General features: G+C 43.5%; 2 protein-coding genes across 5 annotated transcripts in view; both read right to left on the bottom strand.

Moving 5' to 3' along the window:
• LOC104338122 (signal recognition particle subunit SRP54) overlaps nt 1-22,450 on the bottom strand; it is a 34,736-nt gene extending 12,286 nt beyond the window's left edge. Inside the window, exons 1-16 of one of the 4 annotated variants that reach the window (XM_075425316.1) lie at nt 22,354-22,450; nt 18,760-18,868; nt 17,298-17,389; nt 16,642-16,726; nt 15,577-15,681; nt 14,266-14,332; nt 14,114-14,171; nt 13,251-13,401; nt 12,200-12,348; nt 10,733-10,833; nt 10,535-10,621; nt 10,031-10,104; nt 9,673-9,781; nt 8,734-8,904; nt 8,171-8,266; nt 7,051-7,516 (exon numbers count right to left, since the gene is read on the bottom strand). In XM_075425316.1, coding sequence (XP_075281431.1) covers nt 7,425-7,516; nt 8,171-8,266; nt 8,734-8,904; nt 9,673-9,781; nt 10,031-10,104; nt 10,535-10,621; nt 10,733-10,833; nt 12,200-12,348; nt 13,251-13,401; nt 14,114-14,171; nt 14,266-14,332; nt 15,577-15,681; nt 16,642-16,726; nt 17,298-17,389; nt 18,760-18,837 — 1,515 coding nt within the window. In that variant the 5' untranslated portion in view covers nt 18,838-18,868; nt 22,354-22,450 and the 3' untranslated portion in view covers nt 7,051-7,424. Of the gene's footprint in view, nt 1-2,321; nt 2,487-7,050; nt 7,517-8,170; nt 8,267-8,733; nt 8,905-9,672; nt 9,782-10,030; nt 10,105-10,534; nt 10,622-10,732; nt 10,834-12,199; nt 12,349-13,250; nt 13,402-14,113; nt 14,172-14,265; nt 14,333-15,576; nt 15,682-16,641; nt 16,727-17,297; nt 17,390-18,759; nt 18,869-21,778; nt 21,881-22,353 lie in introns of those variants that run through there. The other 3 variants (XM_075425317.1, XM_075425319.1, XM_075425318.1) reach the window with 3 other exon arrangements.
• PSMA6 (proteasome 20S subunit alpha 6) overlaps nt 1-22,914 on the bottom strand; it is a 242,834-nt gene that overhangs the window by 106,223 nt on the left and 113,697 nt on the right. The window lies entirely within an intron of this gene.

The raw sequence follows: 22,914 nt of genomic DNA, 5'->3' as shown, positions 1-22,914 counted from the left end.
AAGACAAAACTGACTAGCCATGTCCCAGCAGACTCTCTCTGCTGCGTATCCACCTTGGGAACAGCGCAGGAGCAGAATAGCAAAGCTACAAAAAAAATGAATGCTGAAAACAGCAAAACAACCTAAGTGCAGGGAGCGCTCCTTGCTGCTATAAAAAGCAGGCGCCACTCACTGTGACTCAGTTCTGTATTTTTGGGGGCAAAGAGCACCAAAGAATCAGCCTTTCACGAAAATTTCATGCTCCTTTATTGGCATCGTACAATGATGCCATTTTCCACGTTTAGTCACAGTGCTGAAGAGCACCGTTTCTTGCACCACAGCATCACAAATACTACTGCGATTAGTAACAGCAAGCAACATGAGCCTCCTCTCAGAGCTCCTCTAAATGCACAGTCTCTCGTTCTGATCTTGGCTCGTTTAACTCAAACACTTCAAACATTTTAACTTTGAAAAAGATTGTAGTTAATATTTAAAGTATAAAAAGCAGGCTTTAATTCCCTGCACACCCATCCCACACTCCACTTACACTACCTACAGCAAGCAGCTCCACGTGGCTGGTGCTGGTACCAAAGCTTCAGACAAATGCAGTAGCTCAACACAGTAAGGATTCATCAAGGAGTGAGAAATCCGATTCCCTTAGTAATCTGGTTCAGAGTCCTAAATTATTAAATTAAATAATACGTATCAGCTGCTGCTTTTGTTATTACCTAGTCAAACCTGGATGCGGGTTTTAGTCATCACTGTAGCATCCGTCCTTTTCATTTTTACATTCACAACACCAATAAAAGGCAACCCTCCCAGCTGCAAGCAGAAAGTTCAGCACCTCTAAATTATCTTTCCAAAACTGTGGCAATGCAGATATACTCTAGAGTTGGCAGCTACGCTCACTTTATAGCTGAAACTTTACAGTATCTCCTCTTTGAGGCTTTACATTTTTCATCCCCCTTTACAAATTTGATCAAGAAGTTGTTACAAAGATGATTCTTCTACTCCATGGCTTTGGTCAGGCTGCCACCTCATTTTTTTCCAGAGGCTCATCCCTCTCCAACACATTATACGGGTCTTGAAAGACTCCGCATTTGTCTTAACCACATGCCACAATTATTTACTTCGGCTTCTATTCCGGCAAGTGTCAGACACGGAGAGGCCAGTCGCCCGTGCGCCTTCGCCACACTAGCTAACACTCTTCAGGTACTCGGCAAACGCTGTAAAGTGACTTCCTTTTCCTTTTAGATGCTCTCTTGGAATTTCTCTTGCCTTTATGGCACCCACACAAACCTTGCCTGTCAGGAAGCCAGCGTCTGAATCTGCGGCTGCTTGGTCGCCCTCCTTACAGCCACTCTCTTACCTCACCCGTTGGCCAGGAGCAGGGAGGGCAGGGCACGTTTTGACAGTGTTAGTACAACACCCAGAACAATGGAATTTCAGTCCACATCCAAAATGCCAAAATAAATTAACTACAATTAAGGATGAGGTGTGCCAGCACACCTGCAGGTGAGCTAGGAAAGCTCACACAACTAACACCAGGTGATGCAATAACGCCAAGTTTCATCAAGGAGAGGAAGAATAAAAGCAAAAAGCGACAGGGAGAGCAGACTGCTCACTTGGGCATCTTTCAACCTGTGGGACTCAGGTACCCTCACGCCAGCTGACGACCCAAAGCATTCCAGTCTGCGGCGTCCGCTCTCCCTCAGCAAGACGAGGAGCTCGGTCTGTACAGACCTGCTGCCCGCTAACAGCGGACAAGAAGTACTCCCACCCGTGCTGTCTCGCCTGCCTTGCTCCTCTCGCTCGCGGTACTTCTTCTGGCTAGGGGTTGTTTCTTTGGCGGGGGATGGGGTGTTTGATTTAAATTTTTCATATTGCCTGACTTCCCACCCTCGTGTCTCAGCTGTAGTAAAGCAGAAAGAGAAGCCAACAAAACGACCCCGCGACGGGACAGCTGCTCAGACCGGACGCCCCCGAACCGCGGCACTGGGAACGGCCCCGCGCAACGCCCGGCGGGCGGCCCAGCTCCCACGGACACCGGCACCGGCGGGCCCCGCCACCGAGCTCCCAGCGCGGCGGGCAGCGGACGCCCGGCTCCACGTCACGTTCACCGGGCTCGGCTGTAATTACAGAGCGCCGGGCGGGCGGGCGGACAGGCCTCCTCCCCCCACGCCCGCCCGGGGAGGGTCAGGCCCCGGGCCGCCACCCGCCCCCCGGCCGGGCCCCAGCGCCGCCGCGGCCCGAGGGGCCTCGCCCTCCTCCGGAAGCGGCCTCCTCCCGCGCCTCACTCCCGGGCGGCACCGGGGAGAGGCCGCTCCGCCGGCCCCGCTCACCTGCTCGGGCTCCATGGCGCAGGCGGCAGCGGCGGGGCCGGCGGCGGGCGCGCAGTAGAGGGTGATGGCGGACAGCCCCTGCTCCATCCTCCCGCCCGCCGTGGCGCCGGGGGAGGGCGGCAGCGGGCCCGCCGCGGCCCGTGGAGGCGAGCAGCCGGGCGGCGCCGCCCGTCACACGGCCCGCCGGGGCGGCGCTTGGAGCCCGCCGGGCCGCCGCCCGCTGCCCCCGCCGGGGCGGGCCGCGCTGGCCAGCTGGGGACAGGGGGGGGGCCCGCCCCGGCCGTGCCCACACCCCGGGGAAGCTGCCCCTCCGCAAAGGGCTGCGTGGCAGCGGCCGGTTCGCCCCGCCGCGCCGGCCCCGTCCCCGGCCTGCGCCGAGGCCTCCGGGCCTGCGGCAGGGCCCAGGCCTGGCCCGGGCGGGGGGCTCCTCAGCCGGCGCCAGCCGCTCGTGAAAACCGCGGGAGGCGGCAGCCTTCGGGACACCCTTTATTGTGGGAACCGAGGAGCGAGAGATTTTATGTGTTTTTTCTGGAAGGCTGGCGCCCGTGGCTGTAGCATGCACTGATGTGCAGGACAGCAAGAGCCATCCTTACGCCCTATGCCGCTGGGAAAAGCTTCCCAAGAACTCCAGGCTGCGGCACAGATGGGCTCTCGAGCACTCTCTTAGCCATATTACCGAAGCATTATCCGGATTCCAAAACAGATTAGAAGTCTGAGGTGAAGTATAGACATTCCAGGCTTACAAGGCAGAAAATGTTCTGCTCGTGGAACGGTCTGACAGACAGAATGCTTTACACGCACGTAAATGATTACAGAATGATTACAGAAACACATGAATGAAAGATCAGGCTACTATCTTAGTACAGGACTGAGCATCTGCTTTGCGTGTTAACAAAGAGTTATTACTTAAAACTCCAAAGAAACAAGCTACTGTAAGGGCACATAAATGCCTCTTACGTGTAGTAGAGTCTACATTCTGTTTAGTGTGGGCTGGTTGAAACAGAGTAGCAACTCTTAAAGAACAGTATTAAATCATCAACCAGACTACTTGCTCTCCTTTGCCTCTACTGTGATTATAGCAGCTGTACGGCAACACCGAAGTTAATCTTTCACCTCCCAGAACAATTACCTATTTGCAACTTAGACAAGTTTAACAGATTTAGCAAGTGTGTCAATATTGAGAGTCCTGAGGAAAGGTAAAGACTGTTAGCAAATAAACCCACGCCTGTGCCTTTCCATGGTTATTTGTGTGTGCTAATGGTTAGTTGTCCAGCTCCTATCACAAAGCTATCTATGGACCGTCATAGTTATTTTCTCTTATTAGGCTGCTCAGAGAGGCTTAAGAATAGTTGCCATGAACTACACGCATCCTTTGCCCTAGCTGCAATAAGAGCATATTTATATTTGAGCTGCCAAGGTCCTCCTCTTTCTTGAAGGAGTAAAAAAATTCCTTCAAACCTGTTGTTCTAGCCCTATGGGTAGGATCTTCCTTCAAAATCCAGCAAAGTGGTAGAGCATGCGCCAACAATACATGATTATTCCACTGCTGGTGAAGGTCTGCTACTTTTACAGAACAATCACGGTCTTCAAAAAAAGTAAACACGCAACAGATACCTACTTCTATATCAGTGTGCTGGATGTCAAAGCTTATTAACCTCCTGTAACCAGAGAAAAGGGTGAAGGCAGGGTGTCACTGGTTTTGAAATAAGGGTGCACTTCTAAGGCAGAAATCGAGTTGAGCGCCTTTTGAACGTCATTCTCTTGGCCACTGGCTCTTTCTAGTGGCCTTCCCCGGGCGCTACAACTGTCTCGTTACCCGAACCCTTCCTTACCTTCTTCACGTTCTCACGGACTCCCATTCAGCCATGTGTACAGACACCAAACCAGCACACGTGGCTGAGCAGCAGCAAGAGCCTTCACTAAGATAGGCACAGAAAGACAGCCCTCAGCCTTCTCAGCATTTCCAGGGAAGTTTGCCTCTGACTTTTCAGGCTTCTTGTATTGCCAGAGAAAGCTTTTCTGCAGAACACGGTGAGATCCCGTGGAGGATGAGTACACGAAGCCTAATGCAAGAAAGTGGTGCTGGGAGAGCTGTTACTCATGGCACTTGCTGACACTCTTTTCACATGGCCTCTCCTAGCTTGATGCAACCAAGTCTCCAATTCAGAATACAGAATTGAGAGAACATGCATAACATGATACTTCTGTTCTCCTGCAACAGCTTTCGCATTTTCTTCTACACATTGTGCTCTGCAGAACCCACAAACACAAATGTCCTGGTTTCGGCCGGGACAGAGTTAATTTTCTTCTCAGCAGCTGCTGCATTTTGGATTTAGTACCAGAAGAATGTTGCTAACACTGATGTTTTCAGGTGTAGCTAAGAAATCAAGGACTTTTCCCAGTCTCCCATGTTCGGCTGATGAGCAGGTGTGCAGGAGCTGGGAGGGAGCACAGCCAGGCAGCGAGCCCCAGCTGGCCCGTGGAAATATTCCACACCATGGACATCATGCTCAGTTTATGAGAGGGGATTGGCTGGGGGACAGGAAGCTCTCTTTCTCTTTCCCATGGATTCAAATCCTCTCTGGTCCAGGAGTTCCAATTTTCCAGGAGTTCGGGTTTTTTCAGGAATTTTGTGAAATTTGCAAAATCTGTGAGTTCCAGGTTCCACAATTGCTGCTGGGGGACTGGCTGCAAATCAGTCATCAGGCAGTGAGAAAATTGTATCATATATAGTTTGTTTTGCATATTTATTATTATTGGTGGTAGTAGTAGTATTTCTTGTGTTGTCTTACTAAACTGTCTTTATCTCAACACACGAGTTTCCCCTTTTGTCCATTTCCTCTCCCCATCCTGCTGGGGGGAAGGGGAGGCGTGAGCGAGCGGCTGCCGGGTCAAACCATGAGAATAAAAAAGTATTGCCCACACTCCCTGAAATTGTTGTTCTCCTGTAAAGCTATGAGAGGATTTTGTAAGTGCCTCCAACATTAATTTTTTTTTTGTTTGCTTTTGGTTAAACTTGAGATCTTTAGGCAATTATTCCAAGAAGGCTCCAAAGTCTTTTCTATTTGGCACGTTAAGGTAAGAGCAATATATTGATATTTGTTTAATCCAGTGTATACCTTAGAAATAACAATTGACACATCTTACACTTTTAAAGGAAATGCTCTCTGAACTTGCCCTTGTGTGCTGGTTTTGGCTGAGGTAATTTTCTTCCTAGCAGCTAATGTGAGGCTGCATTTTAGATCTGTGATGAAAACAGTGTTGATAATGCAGGGATGTTTTAGTTACTGGTGAGCAGTGCTTACACAGAGCCAAGGCCATTTCTGCTTCTCACCCCATCCCACCAGTGAGGAGGCTGGGAGTGCACAAGGAGCTGGGAGGGGACACAGCCAGGACAGCTGACCCCAACTCACCCAAGGGATATTCCCTGCCGTGTGACACCATGCTCAGCACATAAAGCTGGGGGAAGAAGGAGGAAGGGGGGGGGAAGTTTGGAGTGGCGGTGTTTGCCTTCCCAAGTAACCGTTATGCGTGATGGAGCCCTGCTTCCCTGGAGATGGCTGAACACCTGCCTGCCGATGGGCAGCAGAGACTGAATTCCTTCCTTTGCTTGTGTGCACAGCTTTTACTTTCCTTATTAAACTGTTTTTATTTCAACCCACAAGTTTTCTCACTTTTACCCTTCAGAGTATCTCCCCTATCCCACTAGGAAGAGTGAGCAAGCAACTGCAGGGTCCTGAGGTGCCAGCTAGGACTAGACGACACCATCTTGCCTCTGCCAACGCACAGCCAGTGACAGCTCTCTTCCTGGCTGGTAGCAGTAGTTTGGAAATGTATGCAATGAATTGAAAAGTGTTAAATGTTGGTAACTTGACGGTCTGACTGAGCCTGGCCAGAAGCACAGTGCTTCACTGTTCCTCTTCAATATGCCTATTCAAGTTCAGTTTCCATCACCCAACTTCACCCTCCCCTCTCCCCTACCAACTGCATTCCAAACCACCATTTATTTGCTACTCTTTGCGGATGGTTTTGTATATTGTGTGCTGCTCAAGAGATGGGTGTCCGTTTACAACTGCACTCTGCAGTGTATTAAAATAAATTCATAATATAACCTGTTGCCTTAAGATAAGGGTGAAAGATCTTGCTGTACTTGCCAAGATGGATATTGGATTTCAAGGTTCATCTGGTCTACCTGTGCCTGTAGATCCCACCCTTTTTAAACCACCACAGTAAACTGAAATATTAAGAGAAGAAATGCTGTAGGAAATTAAGATCAGATTGTAGCTGAGTTAGGGCAATATGCTCTGTCAGATGCAGCTGTGGCTGTTTTAAGTTCAGGACCAGCACAGAATTCCATACAGTCTGTATTAGAAATTATCTCCATAACAAAGAGAGCTGCTTAAGTGGCACCCTGGTATGAAGATTGTCTTCAGTATGAGACAGTTCAGTATCTGCATACCTGTATGTTTTTAGTCTCTTCATTCTTTATGTATAGGGAAAGAATGACAAAATTCTGGAGAGCACAGTTTTGTACAAACCTGAGCACAGAACATCTACCTTCTAAAAATGCTCCAAGGAGAACACCGGGGCAGCAACAGCACATTTCTTATAGTATCCACGCCAAACATGAGTTACAACAGTCATTAGAAACAAATCAAACTAAGGAAATTATTTCATTACATACTGATAAAGAACAGTTATGAAAGAATTGAAGAAACAGACTATTCCCTTCTTTATAACCACTTAGATTTTATTTTACAGTATATTTGTGACATTTTATGTTACTATAACCAAAGATCAGGGCTGTTTACAAATATAATGGCTGCCATTTGATGTAAACAATTAAAAAGTGTCTCTAAATATTAAAATTTTACATCATGATTTTGTTTTATTAAATTGAATTACTCTTTGTGCCATCAGGTATTAGCGGAGAGGAACTAATTTAAGCAAAAATAGTTTTCAGAAATTAGATGTAGAAACTGAGAAGCCTGAATAAGATTTTTCAAAAGACCACTCCCCCATCACTGTAAAAAGGAAGAAAGCAAATTCTTGCACTGAAGTTGCAACGAAGAGTCAACCAAGTCCATTTTTATTAAGGCTTCTTTACATATTATTGAATCCCATCATGCCCTTCATATTCCCAGCAGCACCTTGTTGAAACTGTCTCATCATTGACTGCAATCCTGCCATGCCACCTGCGGAGAGTAAGTGAGAACATGCATGTGTTAGTTAACTCAAGCACAGCTGTCTCGCTTCAGAGGCCTCAATACAGCACACACACTATTTCAATAATAATACAAAACACAGAAGCCCAAGACTGCTAAGCCAGGTTTAAATGGCTACCAAAAACAAACAGCTGAGCGAGTAATTACAGAAATGTCTGCAAAACACCAAAGTAGGTTTTAAGATGAGTTATGCATTAAGATGTAGACAAAAGAAAAAACCTTGAAGAAGTGACCATTAAGAATTAGTACGGTTCCAGTATGGGAGTCTTTGTTGAAAGCTACTCTTGTCAAGTTTAACTATTTGAAGCAAAACTTAGAAGAGAAGGGAAGTTTAGGTGTAGGTTTGCTTTACCACAGTCATGCTTCAAGTCATCACTGTACTATTTCATCCGACACCACTCCAGTTGCTCACTTTGAGAGCCGAATCCAAATGAAGATATTAGATTAAGCACTGGTAAGCGCAATGCATTCATAATATAGGGACTAAACTTTCTGATTCTTGTTAGTAAACCTAAAAATACTTAAAATAGTGACATATAATGTACACCTTCCTCTCTTCTACGTTTCAAATGCTCCACTGTAATTGGTAGTCCGCTCTTGAAGCTGTAAAAAGCCAACACGTACCCATATGATGAAGAACTCTTGGATCCATCATCTTTGCCATCTGTTGGTTCAGTTTCGCCAGCTGAGATGGGTTTACATTCTTTGACATATCACCACCTAAAAAAATGAAAGCAGCAATTGTAAGAAAATAGATTAATATATGGGGCTGAAAATAAAATAACTCAGAATTTTATCTCCTAATTCCACAGTTTTAGATTCAAATCTATTCAAGTCCATGATCAAAACTTACTACATCAGCCACTTAAAAGGATTTTAAGGATCAACAGTCCCTGTGCCCCACATAACAGCATGAAGTGTCAGTATTGTAGTAGAGTGTACAAAGTTCATCACTACTTCTACTCAAGCCAAAAAAACATGAGTTTTCATTGCTAAGTTACACATCAGTGTCATGAAGAACAGTGCAGCTCTTACCAGTTACATAAAAGCTTTCAAACATTATGAAAATGAGTGAGCTACAACTCACCTTCTCCTCTCCCAACACCTAATTGACATTTTCACATTTCCTCTGCATTCACACATCAAGTGACCTCCCCACTGAGTTAACAGATTTTATTTTTTTTTACCTTTGAAAAGCCCTTTGATGCCTCCCATCTTTTTCACCATCTGTGCAAACTTAGTGTATTGGGTCAAAAGCTCCTGAACATCCCTGGTAGAAACACCTGAACCTCTTGCTACTCTTTGGATTCTTCCTGGCTGCTTACTGAAAACTTTGGCACCATCTGTACTGTCAAGTTCTGCAATCAGTGTGGGAAAGAAAAATCCATTCAGTTACTGACATTAAAATCTGTTACAGCTGGTAGCAAACTTGTTCTCATTATTGTTGAGAATTTAGTTTTGAGCTACAAAACAAAATCCTAGATTTAGAAGTGACAATGCAGAATTTTACATAAATAATTGAGATACACTATTCTAGGGAATAGCATTAAAAAGCCGTTGTTTTCATACGTTAATCACCATCATGATAGAAAAAGTCGCCTGAATAAATTCTGCTCTCAGCATACTTGGTCTTCAGCCATATTAATGGGTTTAGCGTAAGGGTGAGAGCATACTTCTCCCACAAGAGTTACAGGTGGATTAGAAACAACACACCTTGAATTCCAGAGACCAGGCTATGTCACCAAGTAAATTTGAGGGTGGGTAAACAGACAGGCAGCAATGACGGATTAAAGATGAATGTAGCTTTTTAATTTCCAAGTATTGTGTTAATAATTTAAGAAGCACAGTTACACTATGAAAAATAAAAATACATTATTTCCGATGGAATGCTTCCAAATCCCACCTATTCCACACAAGATAGAGCAGCAATAGGTAATTGTCGAGGTATCCCTCAATATTTTGAGACACATATGCACTCTTTGCCATTTCTAAGAGCAGTAAGTGCTCCTCGTAATTTTCTGTCGCTGTAGGTGCTGCCTTATGTCCAACTTGTTTCCAAAAAGATCTCTGTAAAGAAGCTTGGTTTGACACTGGAGAAAAAAAACAGTGAGTGAAGTTTGTTTTACCTTGGTCATTCATACTGTCCATTATAGTCATCAGTTTCTTTAGCCTTGCCATGGATTCTTGCTCATTGCCTTTACTCATGAAGTCAGTTCCAAAACCAGGGATCATACCCTTGTTTCAAAAACGGAAGACAAAAGCTGTGTCAGAATAGGCAAAGCTAACTTCAATTCAGCAGCCAGAAATATGGACAGCAAGTTTTAGTTCAGTAGTTACATATCACAGTAGACCAATCATTTCACCTTTTTGAAAAACAAAAGCACAGACTCTAGCACCACTTTCAATGATGAGTTTTAAGCTTACAGCAGAAGTTTGTGAAATATAAATGAGAATTTGATAAAATGATTTTTTTTGTAAACTAACCAAGATCTGACTGAATGGTCCCATTTTCATGATGTTTTGGAATTGTTCATACATATCTCTCAATGTAAATTGACCTGAAGTACAACAACAAAAAAAAGATTAGCAAAAGTCACACTAGCATTTTGGTCTTACTGTCCTTTCTAAATTATTCTTTATATTTACAAGGTAAACACTATACTGCATAGATGAGTAGATAAATAAGCCCCCTCTCCACTATTAACATGACTAAACATTTTTAGATGGCACACACTTAAGACTTAAGTTAGTTATTCTGCAGTTACAGACAGTCACAGGCTGACAGACTTATCACTTGAAAAACACAACTCTATTTACTTGCCTGCAACATTTGTTAGAGTAAGAATAACCATTCTTCACTATGCATACGAAACAAGTTACTCGTCTCTACGCGTAGCAAACTAACTCAGTGGTCTACGTCTCTGAGAGAACCTGCCATGATTAGGTCATGGTAACACACACGCTACTCAGGCCTTCGGAATAACTTACCATGTTTGAGCTTTTCTATGAGTGCTTCATTATCATCCAACTTTAATTCATTTACTTTATCTATCAGTCCTTCAATATCACCCATACCTGGAAGAAAAACCAAACCAGCTCTTAAGTTAACATTAAAAAAAATTACACTTTGACTCCCTATTATCCAAGTCAAAGTGTCTTTTAAGTACAGTTGTACGTAGTACATACCAAGAAGTTTGCTGATGAAAGGCTGTGTTTTAAAGGGTTCAAAATCATCTATGTGTTCGCCAGTTCCAATAAAAATAATAGGACTCTTTGTGGCAGCAACTCTGCAGTAGAACATATTTCATGAAATAGCCTCTCAAAACCCACCCATCTTTTATACCACCTACTGACATAATTAGCTAGGTATCATCAACAATCTGAAGTACCTTTCTTACTCCTCAAACTATTAATGCAAAAACATCCAGCATTTAGGATGGGTAGCTGACAACACATTTCTTTAATTAGTACTTTGTAGAATACAAACTCTGCTTTGAAAAATCATCAACAGAAATAGAAGCTGCTTATTTTTATTGCTGAGTTTAGGAAACTTGAGAGGAAAAAGAAAAATCATCCCTATTTTATCCTAATATTGGGAGGTCAGATGAGACAGGCACTGATTACTTTTTCAAGGTACCTCCTACAACAGGCAGCAATCTCATTTTCAACACAGCAAAAAAAAAAGCTTAGACATTAGGAAAAATCAGAACCTTTTCACCAATCAATCATTGGCACTAGCTTTTAGACAAACTCAGCTTCCAGTCTGCAGAAAGCATAGAACAAACACAGCAAACTTCACACATACAAGCACATGAGAACTGGAACAAGCTTTTGGTATTTTCATTTTGCTCTTAAGTTTAGTTTTCCATCACTACACTATAAATAACAGCAAAATAGATATGGCAGTTTAAGAACTCTAAGACTTAAGATGGGACAGCTATTTAGTAAGTTGGTGTCAGTTAACTTTGACTGTTTGGACAAACCATCTCAGCTCTATGCAAGCTGTATCATCGGAACGCAGCTGGAGATTAGTCTGACATGCCATCATATAAGGCTGAAGATAAAATGTAACATTTTCCAGTCAATAGAGTCTGTCAAGATACAGTACGCAAGAAGTCCAACAAGAATGGCATTTGGGAAAGTATGACTGCAGACTAATTTTTTTTACCTAACTGCTGGACACAGGTGATCCGGAAGTTTGGTTTGCATCACAGTTTTAAGCCATTACATATGAATAGCTAGAGTTTTTCCCCTTTAGAAAAAAATCCTGGGCATTAAACGAGAAGCAAAATTTTTCAGGTAAGCTCCATCTATTAAGTCCAAATTTGTATTTTTGGTAAAAGTCCCCGATACGCAAGATGCTATAAATGTAATTGCTTGATGCTGTTTTCAGAAGTCTGACATGTGACAATACACACTACTGTATTGGAAGTACGTGGCAACACCTGATTCTGACTGACACTAAGTATCAATGGGTGATCCTATCCACCAGCAGCAGGGCAAGAACATAACTGTTACTGACTGAAGTCTCAGATTCTGTGCAGTTTGACAGTGGCACTTTCACAGGACATGTTTCTGTGAGACACTAACACACTTCATGCACGTTGTCCATGCACGGCCAGACACTGGACGCCGTTATATCACAATACTTACGCACTAAGAGCTCCACCTCCTTTTGCATGCCCGTCAAGCTTAGTAACAATAACAGAAGCTACATCTACTTTATCTTTGAAAGCTTTAGCTTGAGCTTCACAAGCTTGGCCAATGGAAGCATCCATCACATAAACAATGTTATCTGGTTGCTAGGAGAATGAGAGACACAAAATAATCATTTCCTGCTTTCTTAAGTAGTGCTTGTGCATTATGTTCAGTAGCAGAACTTACTGCAGTAACGGTCTGTAAGGGCTGTGCAGTTTAAAACAATAAAGGCAACTGTTTTATGAACAGTATTGTCAAAGGACCATTTGAAAACTCTGATGCTGTATGACTACATAAAAGACTTCTCTACAACAAAGAATATTAAAATCTAATAGGTTTACAGTTATTATGTTTTGAATGATTTCAGCCAGTATCTGAGCCAATGAGCTAATTAGCATCTACAAGCAATTAACAGCTAACATCATCTTCCATTTGGTTTTACATTAAGAGCTTTTAGACATCCATTCCTCTGAAAACAAGTTAGCTATTAGCCATCAGAAGTTGTGTGGGAAGTGTCATATTGTCACACAAGACCAGAGAATCAAACAAATAGCCTGACTTTAAGGCCATACAAAAACCACCAGCTTCATTCACACATCAAAACTGTTGGAAGTTATCCAATCATCTCCTCTGTTTCAGGGCAATTATTCATGACAATCACAGAAAATTTAGTACACAGCTACAGGCAAACAGATCAGACTGGTTCTTCCATCTAGTTTATCAATGCGAAGATCCTGAAAAGTTAAAGCAAGAACAGTGGTCTACTTTTGTGCAAGCAACCTTGAATTACAGATACAAGAATTAAAACTGACACAGAACTATCAAGCATTGATCATCCAGCCCTTGTTTATGCGTATCTGTTTCTAATTTCTAATATAATCTGGGAGTTAAAGTGCTGATGCATTCCAGAGGAGCAAAATCCACAAAGAACATTAGAAGATAAACACAAACGAATTGTAGTCAAATTACTATAACAGAAGTTATTGTATTTCTTGAAACTACTCACTATGGCATTAGCAACTTGTAACATCTCTTCAAACAAAGAGTCTTCCTGTTTGTGACGTCCACTGGTATCAACAATGATTATTTCAAAGTTTTCATTCTTAAATTTCTCAACACCTTCCGAAGCAATAATTACAGGATCCATTTCTGTGTAACTGATCACAAAGAGAAACATCTATATATATATGAAATTATTTGTTCCCAGAGAAACTCAAACTTTCATCACTTGACTGTAAACTTGTTAACTGTAAATCTATCTGAATTTCAAGAGGGACTTCCTCTTATGGCAAGCAAAAATTGACTAAAAATATGCCTAAGTCATTTTCCCTTACTATTCAGTGAACTGAAGCACAAAGTACTGCCTGTCTCACCTGCTGAAGACTGCACTATGTTCTACTAGCCCTTCTCTGAAATAAGATTTAACTGAGCACCTAGACAGCACACCTCCAGTGAAGCTTAGAGGAAAGTTATTTACTGCTTTATAAAAGGTATTTTAGGTCCACTGCTGTGCCTGCTTGACAATAAAAATTAAAAGGTCCAAAAGTCGTATCTTTTGATCTGTAAAGGTACTTCCTGAAAATCTGAATGTGTCTGGTAAAGGCCTATAAACTGCTCTACGCTGAAAGAACATTCTAGGGAATTATCCCTGGATGCCTGATCTCTTCTATCAGCTCACTATCTCCACCTGCTACTACTGGCAGCCAGCATACAGAACTAGGCAGAATTTTCATCTGACCAGAGCAAATATTATAATAAAATCAAAGTAATGAAGCAACACTGAATGGAGCTCAGTGTGAGACGTTCAATAAGGAACACCACATGACTGGAGTTGAATCTTTCTCCAAACTGGTTCTGAAAGATGCTTACCTCCCATAAAAGGGAATTCTTGCTTTTGTGGCGTTCTGCTTTAACTGGTCAAAAGCACCTGTAAGACAGGTATAGTCAAGGGACTGTTTGAAAAAAAAATAAAAATCTGCAAGTGTTAGGATATAGAACCACATCATTAAAGACTGTATTACCTGCTCTGTATGTGTCTGCACATATTAAACATGTCTTCCAACCTTTTCTCTGATAGAAGTATGCTAACTGTGAAAAGAAATCCAAAGAAAACAGTTACATTAAAATCCCACTAGAAACTATGAAACTGCGTAACAGCTTATAAGTCACTGAAGTACATACAGAGGACACAAAGTCAAGCCAGCCGTCTTGTAACGGAGACCACTTAGTAACACTGTGCCAGTATCAAGTGTGATCATCTCCATTATTTAGAAGAGTATGTTCATCTTGCCTTTAATAATTATTCATAGAGAACAGCTGCTTGACACTGCTTCTGATTTCAGTTTCCTCAGCTAGAAACAGCTACAAATAATTCCAGTTCCCATTTTACTGACTCCTGGATTCTGCTTACTGTTAATACTGCAGATAGGTCTAGCTTTTAGAAGCTACCCAAAACAGCAAGCATTTCAACATTAAGTACTGTAATGGCTACAATTTGTAGAGCTCTTTGTTTCTGTACTTCCAGAGGAACAAAAATATTTCCATTGCAAGGACATGTTTCAAAGTGATGGATGGAATCCTTACTTTCTTGTAACACTCAGCTTCACTGGTACAATGTACATTCACAGAACATTTGATTGACCAAAGAGAAACTTCCAAAATACAGTTTGCCTACAGAAGCACTAGGAAAGTCGTATGAAATTAGAGCAGTGATACACTGGCACAGCCTATGCGTGAATCTCCAAAGCAGATGACTAAAAAAAAGCAATAAAGATGCATCAGTCTTTCTCCAAAGGATAATTTTTCCTTCCAACAACCATCATAAACAGGTTAAGCATTGATTTAGAGCATTCTTTTTTAGACTTAAAAATACAAATCCAAGTTTCCTCAATCAATTTTGGGACTGGATTTGGTTTCACACCACCCACTCATATTTAATGAAATATCTAACACAGAGGCTAACTTCCACTGGTTCCCCTAAATAGGTGACGGAATGAGATAGGTTCCATTCATAGCACTAGTCTTAAACCCAGAAAATGAAGAATAGAAAGAATCTTTCTTATTCATACACGGTATTGTTTCATCAAGAGTTTAGTTTAAAACAAATCCTGAAGGTAGTCCTACAAGCCATAAATTTCCCCAAAAGAATATTATCTGGACACTCATCTCAGAAATCCCTCTGCAAAAATATTTCTATATTGTAATCAGTTAGTACTTTCATATTAATAGAAACAGCACAGATCATAAGCGAATCCTAACAAAGGAGTCCAATGACCACCATCTCCCCAAAGAAAAAAAAACAAACCCATGCAAACGGATTCAGTGAAAGTTACCTTTGAACAGGTCGTTGTTTTACCACTTCCTTGCAAACCAACAAACATTATAATATTCTGTTTTCCTTTGGTGGGTGTCCATGCTTTGACTCCAGGATCTACAAGCTAAAGAACAAAGTATAATATATGTTGCAAAACTGAATTTCAGAAGCACGGGAGAGTCAGTGTCACAGTCATGGTATATGCCTGGTTTTATATTCAGTGGGACAAACCAATTTTTGCATATTCTAGTCTTAATTTGGCTTAGATGCTGGATCATTTTACAGTGAACATCAACAACCTGTGCCAGATATCTACAGTATATGGTGTTATGTATAGCAACTATGCAACAGTAACAACATTAATTAATTTCTAGCATCAAGCACCAAAGTCAGGGTGGCCTGTGTATGTGGCACAAGTACAACAACCAACACAAACGTGACCTCCACCCCACCATCACTGCTTAAGATGGACCTCTTCTGGTGAAAATCCTACAGTACTGAAGACTTTTTAGGCTTGCTGCCTCACTTCTCAAATGAGTAGAATCACATGAGAACCACACATCACCAGAGAACCATCACATGGGTGGGCACAAACTACAGAAGAACAAAAGACTGTACTGTTAACCAGAAATGTGATAGAACACTGACACCCAGGTGCCAATTTGACCAAGCAGGCAGATTAAACAGATATGTTGCCATGAACCGCTGAGTTGTTACTACACACTTTTTCAAAGGTTTATAAGTAGTCTGAACAAATCTCCATTAGTGTAGCAAAGGCACGTTTCTGGGACAACCAAAGATAGTCCAGAAGCTAGTAGTACTTTACCCTTATTTTGGCTTTAAATTTCAACTGAAGATTAAGAACAGCTGAACTCGTAGCCTAGACTGAAGTTAGTCTGAAAGATGCCCAGAAAGTAGCTTCAATCATAAAAGTACTACTGTTTGCAGTAGTAAGAAGCTTTACAACAGAAAACCTAACTGCAGGTACCACACAATAACCTTAAAGCTTTGCTTGCTACTGTACTGCTTCCACAGCTGAGGCTGTACAAGAAAAGTGACATCATACAGAATTCTGATGTCCTACCTTAACAAGTTCCTTAAAGACAGCATGCTGAATCATTTTTCTTTTGTTAAGGCCAGATGCCATTTCTTCAAGATCAATTGCAGACCTGAGTTTAAGAAAATCATGAAACACTAGCATAACTTACAGCATCACTTAAACCTAGTAATAAATGAAATCTTTGCAACTGGAACAGCACTCTGATTTGCCCTGAGTCTTCAGAGAGGACGTATTTAAGCAAAGACATGCATTGGAGATGTTACTTCTGTATGCAGTACAAAAACAGGTTTCTAAAATACGTGCATCTACTTGAATTACACATCTGAAAATAGCCAAGGTAACAGTACTGGTCATATACACAGATCTATTTATATCCAGCAGAGAACATGTGAAGATGAGGTGTCTAGGAAGTAACAAAGAACTTGTTTATTACACCACAACTGAGGACAGCAACAGTTTTTTGAAACAAGATTATAACAGCAGTAACTGGCTAAACTTGATAAAGATTCTTTTGATAGATCTGGCTAGACATTTAGTTCAAACTGTATTTTCCTGTTAAAGGTAAACTGGGTGTGTCTAAGAAAACCATATGAAGTTAGAAGTTAGTTTTTCTTCTGTAGCCTCAAATTACAACTTTTACAAACATCATAAATTAAATGCATTTTGATTATTTCACTTACTTGACATTTTCTCTGAGTTGCTTCACAAGTTTAATATTAACATCAGCTTCCAGTAATGCTGTACATACTTCCTTTAACATAGCATTTAAAACCTTTGGAGTATAAAAGAAAAATGGTTTTACAATACACAGTATTGACTAGGCCAGTATTAGTTCAAAATAAGAACGTGAAAGGGTATTTGATATAACCAAGGCTTTTACAAATTAAATGCATGCAGTCCTATCATTATACTGACTGCCACAAGTCTATGCATTTGTTCCCACGTAAACGCAATTTAAATCTGAAAGGGTAATACTGGAAAAGAAAGGTCCTGAACTTGCGCTATGCACATGATAACAAAGTACCACAGAACACTTCCTATGGCATTAAGGACAACAGCAGCTCATGCGGTAGCAAAACTTCCTAAACTTCCCTCCAGGTACTCTGTAGAGACAACTGTGACAGAAAGCCACAAAAGAATCTCTTAACACAATCTCTGCAAATAAAAGGATTCCTTAAATGCAAGATGGACACACTGCATTCTCAGCAGAAACTGGACTGCTGCTCTGGGCTATGCCTTTCAGGCAAACAGGTGCCTCAGTTAGGAACCCAATTTAGTAGTTCTAAGACATTTCAAAGTGAAGTCTTGAACAAAAAGATTTTTTGAAAGTAACACCTGCGTAAGTGGCCTCATTTGCACAGCTTGAGCTCTTGCAGGAGAAAAGTTTCTACTGCTGAAAAAAGATTAATTGGGCTATATTTGATTCAGTTAAAGATTTGCTGTCTCCCAGCTGAAGATTTTTAAAACCTTTCCTCTGTGCACAAGTTCCAACACTACAACCCTCCATAAGCCTACTTTTTAGTTACTTTAAGCCACCTGTCTGCCTACCTGAGAAGTTTCTAGCAATTTATTTACTCAGAGGCACTTCTAAACCATCATATCAGTCTTCCATCTTGCTTTTCAGTCCATATAACAGAAGATACTTACTTATAACTTCAAACCCTTAATTAAAAAAAATACAGACTATACCATATCAAAGAGCTTCCAGAACCACACACTGTATTGGCTTGAATACATTGAAAGCTATTTGCTCTTCCATACTTCAGCTTCTAGCAGCCTAGTACACATCTATACAGTCTAGCTGCACGCATGCACGTAAGTCAGAGCACGCTACGTACTCTCACAGCCTACCTTCCACCCACACTTGGGCACACATCGCTTCCTCCAGCGTCATCTCTTCAGAACACATCTCCGTAAGTACAGTCACCAGGCTTGAGGACCCTTTGACCATGGGACCCACTCACTATGCCTGAGGTGATTATACACGTCTAAATCTGGTTCTAAGTTCGGGCAGTACCATCAGGGGGTTAAAACCCCTAGCTAGAAATTTTATTTGAAGGAAGAAAAGAGCCTCGGGATAACACCAACCTACTTCAAACTTCTCATCAGCCTTTGAGAACTTCACGTACGCATACTACATACCTCTTCATTGATAATCGTAGCATTGCTCAGTGAGCGTAATGCTGAAGTTATTTTTCTTCCAAGATCTGCTAGAACCATTTTGGCGGCTTCAAGTAAAAGTTAGAAGAATCTGGAAAACAAGAAAAAATTAAATATAAAACTAGTTTAATCTACGCTTTAGCAATTTAATTATTCCAGTATCTTCTGGGTTAAGAAACCTGCTTTGCATTCCAGAAAGTGCACAAGTTTTACTTTTTTAGAGCTATTTTTAGGAAATATTGGCCTGAAGTTAATTTTAGGCTATCCCGATGGCCTACTTAAAAATAGAGATACCACACTGCAATTAGGAAGCATTTCACTGTCTAGAATATTTGTGCATTGCATTCACCATGAAAAAACAGTCCAGACAGACTTACAGGGAGAACGTTAACTGCTTTTTATATTTTCATCAGCAACAGGCTACATAACAGAATAAAATCAAGCAGAATAGCCTAGAACCTCTGCATCCTGCATGGGCAGTATGATCAGGAGTACAATATTTTGCTAGCAAAATTGAACACTATTTATTGGTTCTATTTTAGCTCCCTTGCACTAAATCAAACTGAATTTCCCATTTCATTAATCCTACAAACATACTTGCATTTTAAAAACTACAATGTGAATTTTGCTCATTAACAGCTTTACTGGAAAACCAGGCTATTTCTGTTCACTACAGACACAAATCTTACACGTAAGCCTAAAGTATACCACAACTTATAGTTAGGAAACCATAAAAAGTTAATTTCTGAAGATTACACAGTCTAGTCAACGTGCTAAACCACTCCATCTCCTATACAAGGGGGCAAGATATGCAGGAGAATACACGGCAGAAACAGCAGTCTAAAATCCTGAAGAAGGGCAAACCAAAATTTGTCTAAAGAACAAAAGAGTTACAACAGCACAGCTATTGCTGAAATGGAGCACTTCAGATGCTTGTTTATGTTCCAATTTCAGAGCTGTTTTCTCGCACCCAGCTGAAACTACTCCCTGGCCGACAGCTGAATTCAGAATGTCACATTTGAGTTCTTCCTTTCGGGACTGAAAGCAAACTTCTCAATAATGAGAGCCTCTGTAATCAAAGTAGCTGAGAGTTTTCAAGATTTTCAGGACTTCCCCTCCTCCCTCCTCATATGAGTGGAGAAGACAACAGACAGGAAAGGCTGGTCCGGTCCATTTTCGTAAAATGAAGAATACATCATTAGCTACGTTCTTATTTTATTTAAGAGAAAGGGCTCCAACCTAGGTAAGATAGAAAGAAGCTCATTATATACACACACTGAGATATACTAGCTGCACAGGCCCCAAAAAGCAAGGCTTATGACATGTTTATAAATAAGTACAAAGCTACACTCCAAAGTAGATAAAACAAGTCACCAATGTAAGCTAATCTCCTGACTGCTTTGCCTAATTCAGAGTTAATATTGTCATGAAGTTGGCAGGTTAAAAAAAAACCAAACCAAAACAAAAACCACAACTGCCAGTTCAACCCCTCCAATACTGAGTGAGGCCACAACACAGAACAAAGTCTCCAGAAGTTTCAGAAGCTGTAGAATAAATTCAGTCTAAGCACAGGCCACAGGTGTAGCAGATGATGCAAATAAATATATTTACACATTTTAGATTTAATGTACATTGTATGTAGAGGCAATTCCAAAGTGACATACATTACCATGCCATCTCAATATTTCATAAAAAAATTAGTCTATGCTCCCTAAGGAAATCTGCCTGTTAAATACTTGCAGATCAGTACACTAACAGACACGGATGTCCACCTTCTTACTTTGCTGGAAGAGAAATTCTACATGACATCTGACATGGGAAAACACCAAGCTTTCCTCATGAGGCATGCAAGTCACATTCTTGTAGAACAATTCTGACAAAGCATTATCATCAATATGATCTATCAAAGGGTGTCAGCAAGGCAGATGTTCAAAGTGTTTTTCAAGCTTGTTTACCACAAAAATCACAACAACGAAAAAAGCACTTTTAAAAATAGCATTGCATCTCAGTAAGCTTTAGGCTGCTAGAACTGCAGCCATGGACAAAACTTAAGCAGAACAAGTGGGTATAAGAGCTAAGAACTTTAACAGGATGACCAACATACAGCAGCCAGGTAAACACTCAATATTTATAAGTAGTTTCCAGAATTCTATGAATTGCCAAATACAAAAAGTTGATTATGTCCTAATAAACGAATGTTTCCACTGAAGAACTCCAAAAGCTTTTTCCAACAGCCTCACAATAAGAACAGTGCAAATACTATGCCAAGGGGATGAGTTTAAGCATTTTAATATCAACTGCTTTCTCTAGCACACTGAGGATTTACAAGCCAACTGAATTACTAAGGGGTACCAACTACAGAAATGGATATAACTCTTCATGTACAGCCCATCCAAGTTGCGAGTCACACTATGGATAAAAAGATACACAAGCTGTCCTAGCAGGTAGCCAGCTCAGGCTGGCAGGTGGCCAGCAGGGCATTAGCGGCGACCGCACTGCAGAATGTGTGCACGCTGCGTTCAGAGCATCCGCAGTTCTCAAAGAGCTTTTTAGCTTCGATGCGGCACTCCACGGGTTTAAACCTGGCAGGGACCCACAGCAAACAAGCCAGGCTGCATCACGCCGGCCTTGTGCTGAGCAAGGCCGAGAGCTCCCCGCCGTCTGAGCTGCAGCGGCCTGCGCACCTCTGCACCGAGCTCCCGGGTCATCACCCTGCTGCGCAGAGTCCCAAGACCTCCTCACTCGCTGCTGAACAGCGGGCATTTCAGGAACAAAGAGACAGCAGAAATGGTGGGGGGTTTTAAGCCATAGCAAAACAGCAGCGAAACAACCGTGAAGAGACAGACTGCCTATAGACCTAGTACGAACCTCTAACCACAATCTGTCTAGCCAAACTAGCAACACTCTTTAATGCAGAGAAATTTTAAGAGGTAACAGCTTTAATAGATAACAGCTGTTTAAAAAGCTGTTTAAAAGACAACAAGCAAAAAGAGACACTTACTTAAAGCCTGTACGATAAAGATCTGCTAAATATCCACACGCATGGGTTAAGGCCCACGGAAACCCTAACACTACAACCCAAAAAAAGGCTGATTCACAGGTGGGAACAGCTTGAGCTCCTGCGGCGAGACCCAGCCCCAGCCGGCGAGCTTCCGCCTCCCGCAGCTGCCTGGCGGAGGGACGGGACGGCACCCCCGGCTCGCAGCTGGGACCGGCCACGCCGCTCACGGCCTGGCGCCCTCAGTCTCCGCGGAAAAGGCACAAACCCGGGGAAGGCACGGCCTGAGCTGCGTGGCGGGCCCCCGCCCTTCCCACCCCCGCACCACAGCCAGCGGCCGGGCACCGGGCCGCCCGAGTCCCGTCCCGGCGGCCCCAGAGCGGCGCGGCCTCGCGGCGCTCCGCCGGCCCGGAGGCACCCGCCCGGCCCGGCCGCCGGAGGGCAGGCCCGCCCCCCGGGGCCCTACCGCCCGCCCTCCCGCCGCGGCACCGCCGGGGCTGGGCCGAGGGCCCCCGTCTCGCCCCGAGAAACCGCCGCCGGGAGCGGCTCCGCTGCGCGCCGGCAGCCCGAGCACTCACCGGGAGCGCGGCGCGGGGCCCGGCCCAGCCCAGCCCGCCGCGGCGAGGCCGCCGGGCGCTCCGCAGCCGCCGCCGGCAACCGCCAGACACCGCCGCTGCCCGCCGACCAGGGAAACGTCAGCACTCGCCCTCACCCCGCGGGCCCCGGCTCGCTTCCCCTTCCGGGGCGCGCGCGCCCGCTTCCCTGTGAAGGTGGCCCCCGCGAAACGGCCCGCCCGCGCCCGGCGGAGCCCCAGTGCACCGCCAGGAACTTGCCCCGCGCCACCTTAAGGGCGAGCGGCGCCGCTTCAGGCGGGGAAAGGGCAGGGCTTCCCCACGGACATGCGCGCCGAGCGCAGAGGCGGGCCCGGACACGGTGCCAGCAGCGGGCCGGGCAGCCCGAGCATGCGCGGAGAGAGGGCTTTTGCCGGCCCGACCGGGCATGCGTGAGGGCTCCCGCCGGGCTGCGGCGCCGTCCCGCATGCGCGCTGGCGGAGGGCGGGGCTTTCCCCTGGCACTCTACTTCCGGGGCACGTGCGGGTGGCGCAGGCGCGGCGCGAGGCCCCGCCCACGGCAGGCGGC

The sequence above is a fragment of the Opisthocomus hoazin genome, chromosome 7 (assembly GCF_030867145.1).
Source record: "Opisthocomus hoazin isolate bOpiHoa1 chromosome 7, bOpiHoa1.hap1, whole genome shotgun sequence".
NCBI lineage: Eukaryota > Metazoa > Chordata > Aves > Opisthocomiformes > Opisthocomidae > Opisthocomus > Opisthocomus hoazin.
This window is presented reverse-complemented; position numbering and strand designations above follow the sequence as displayed.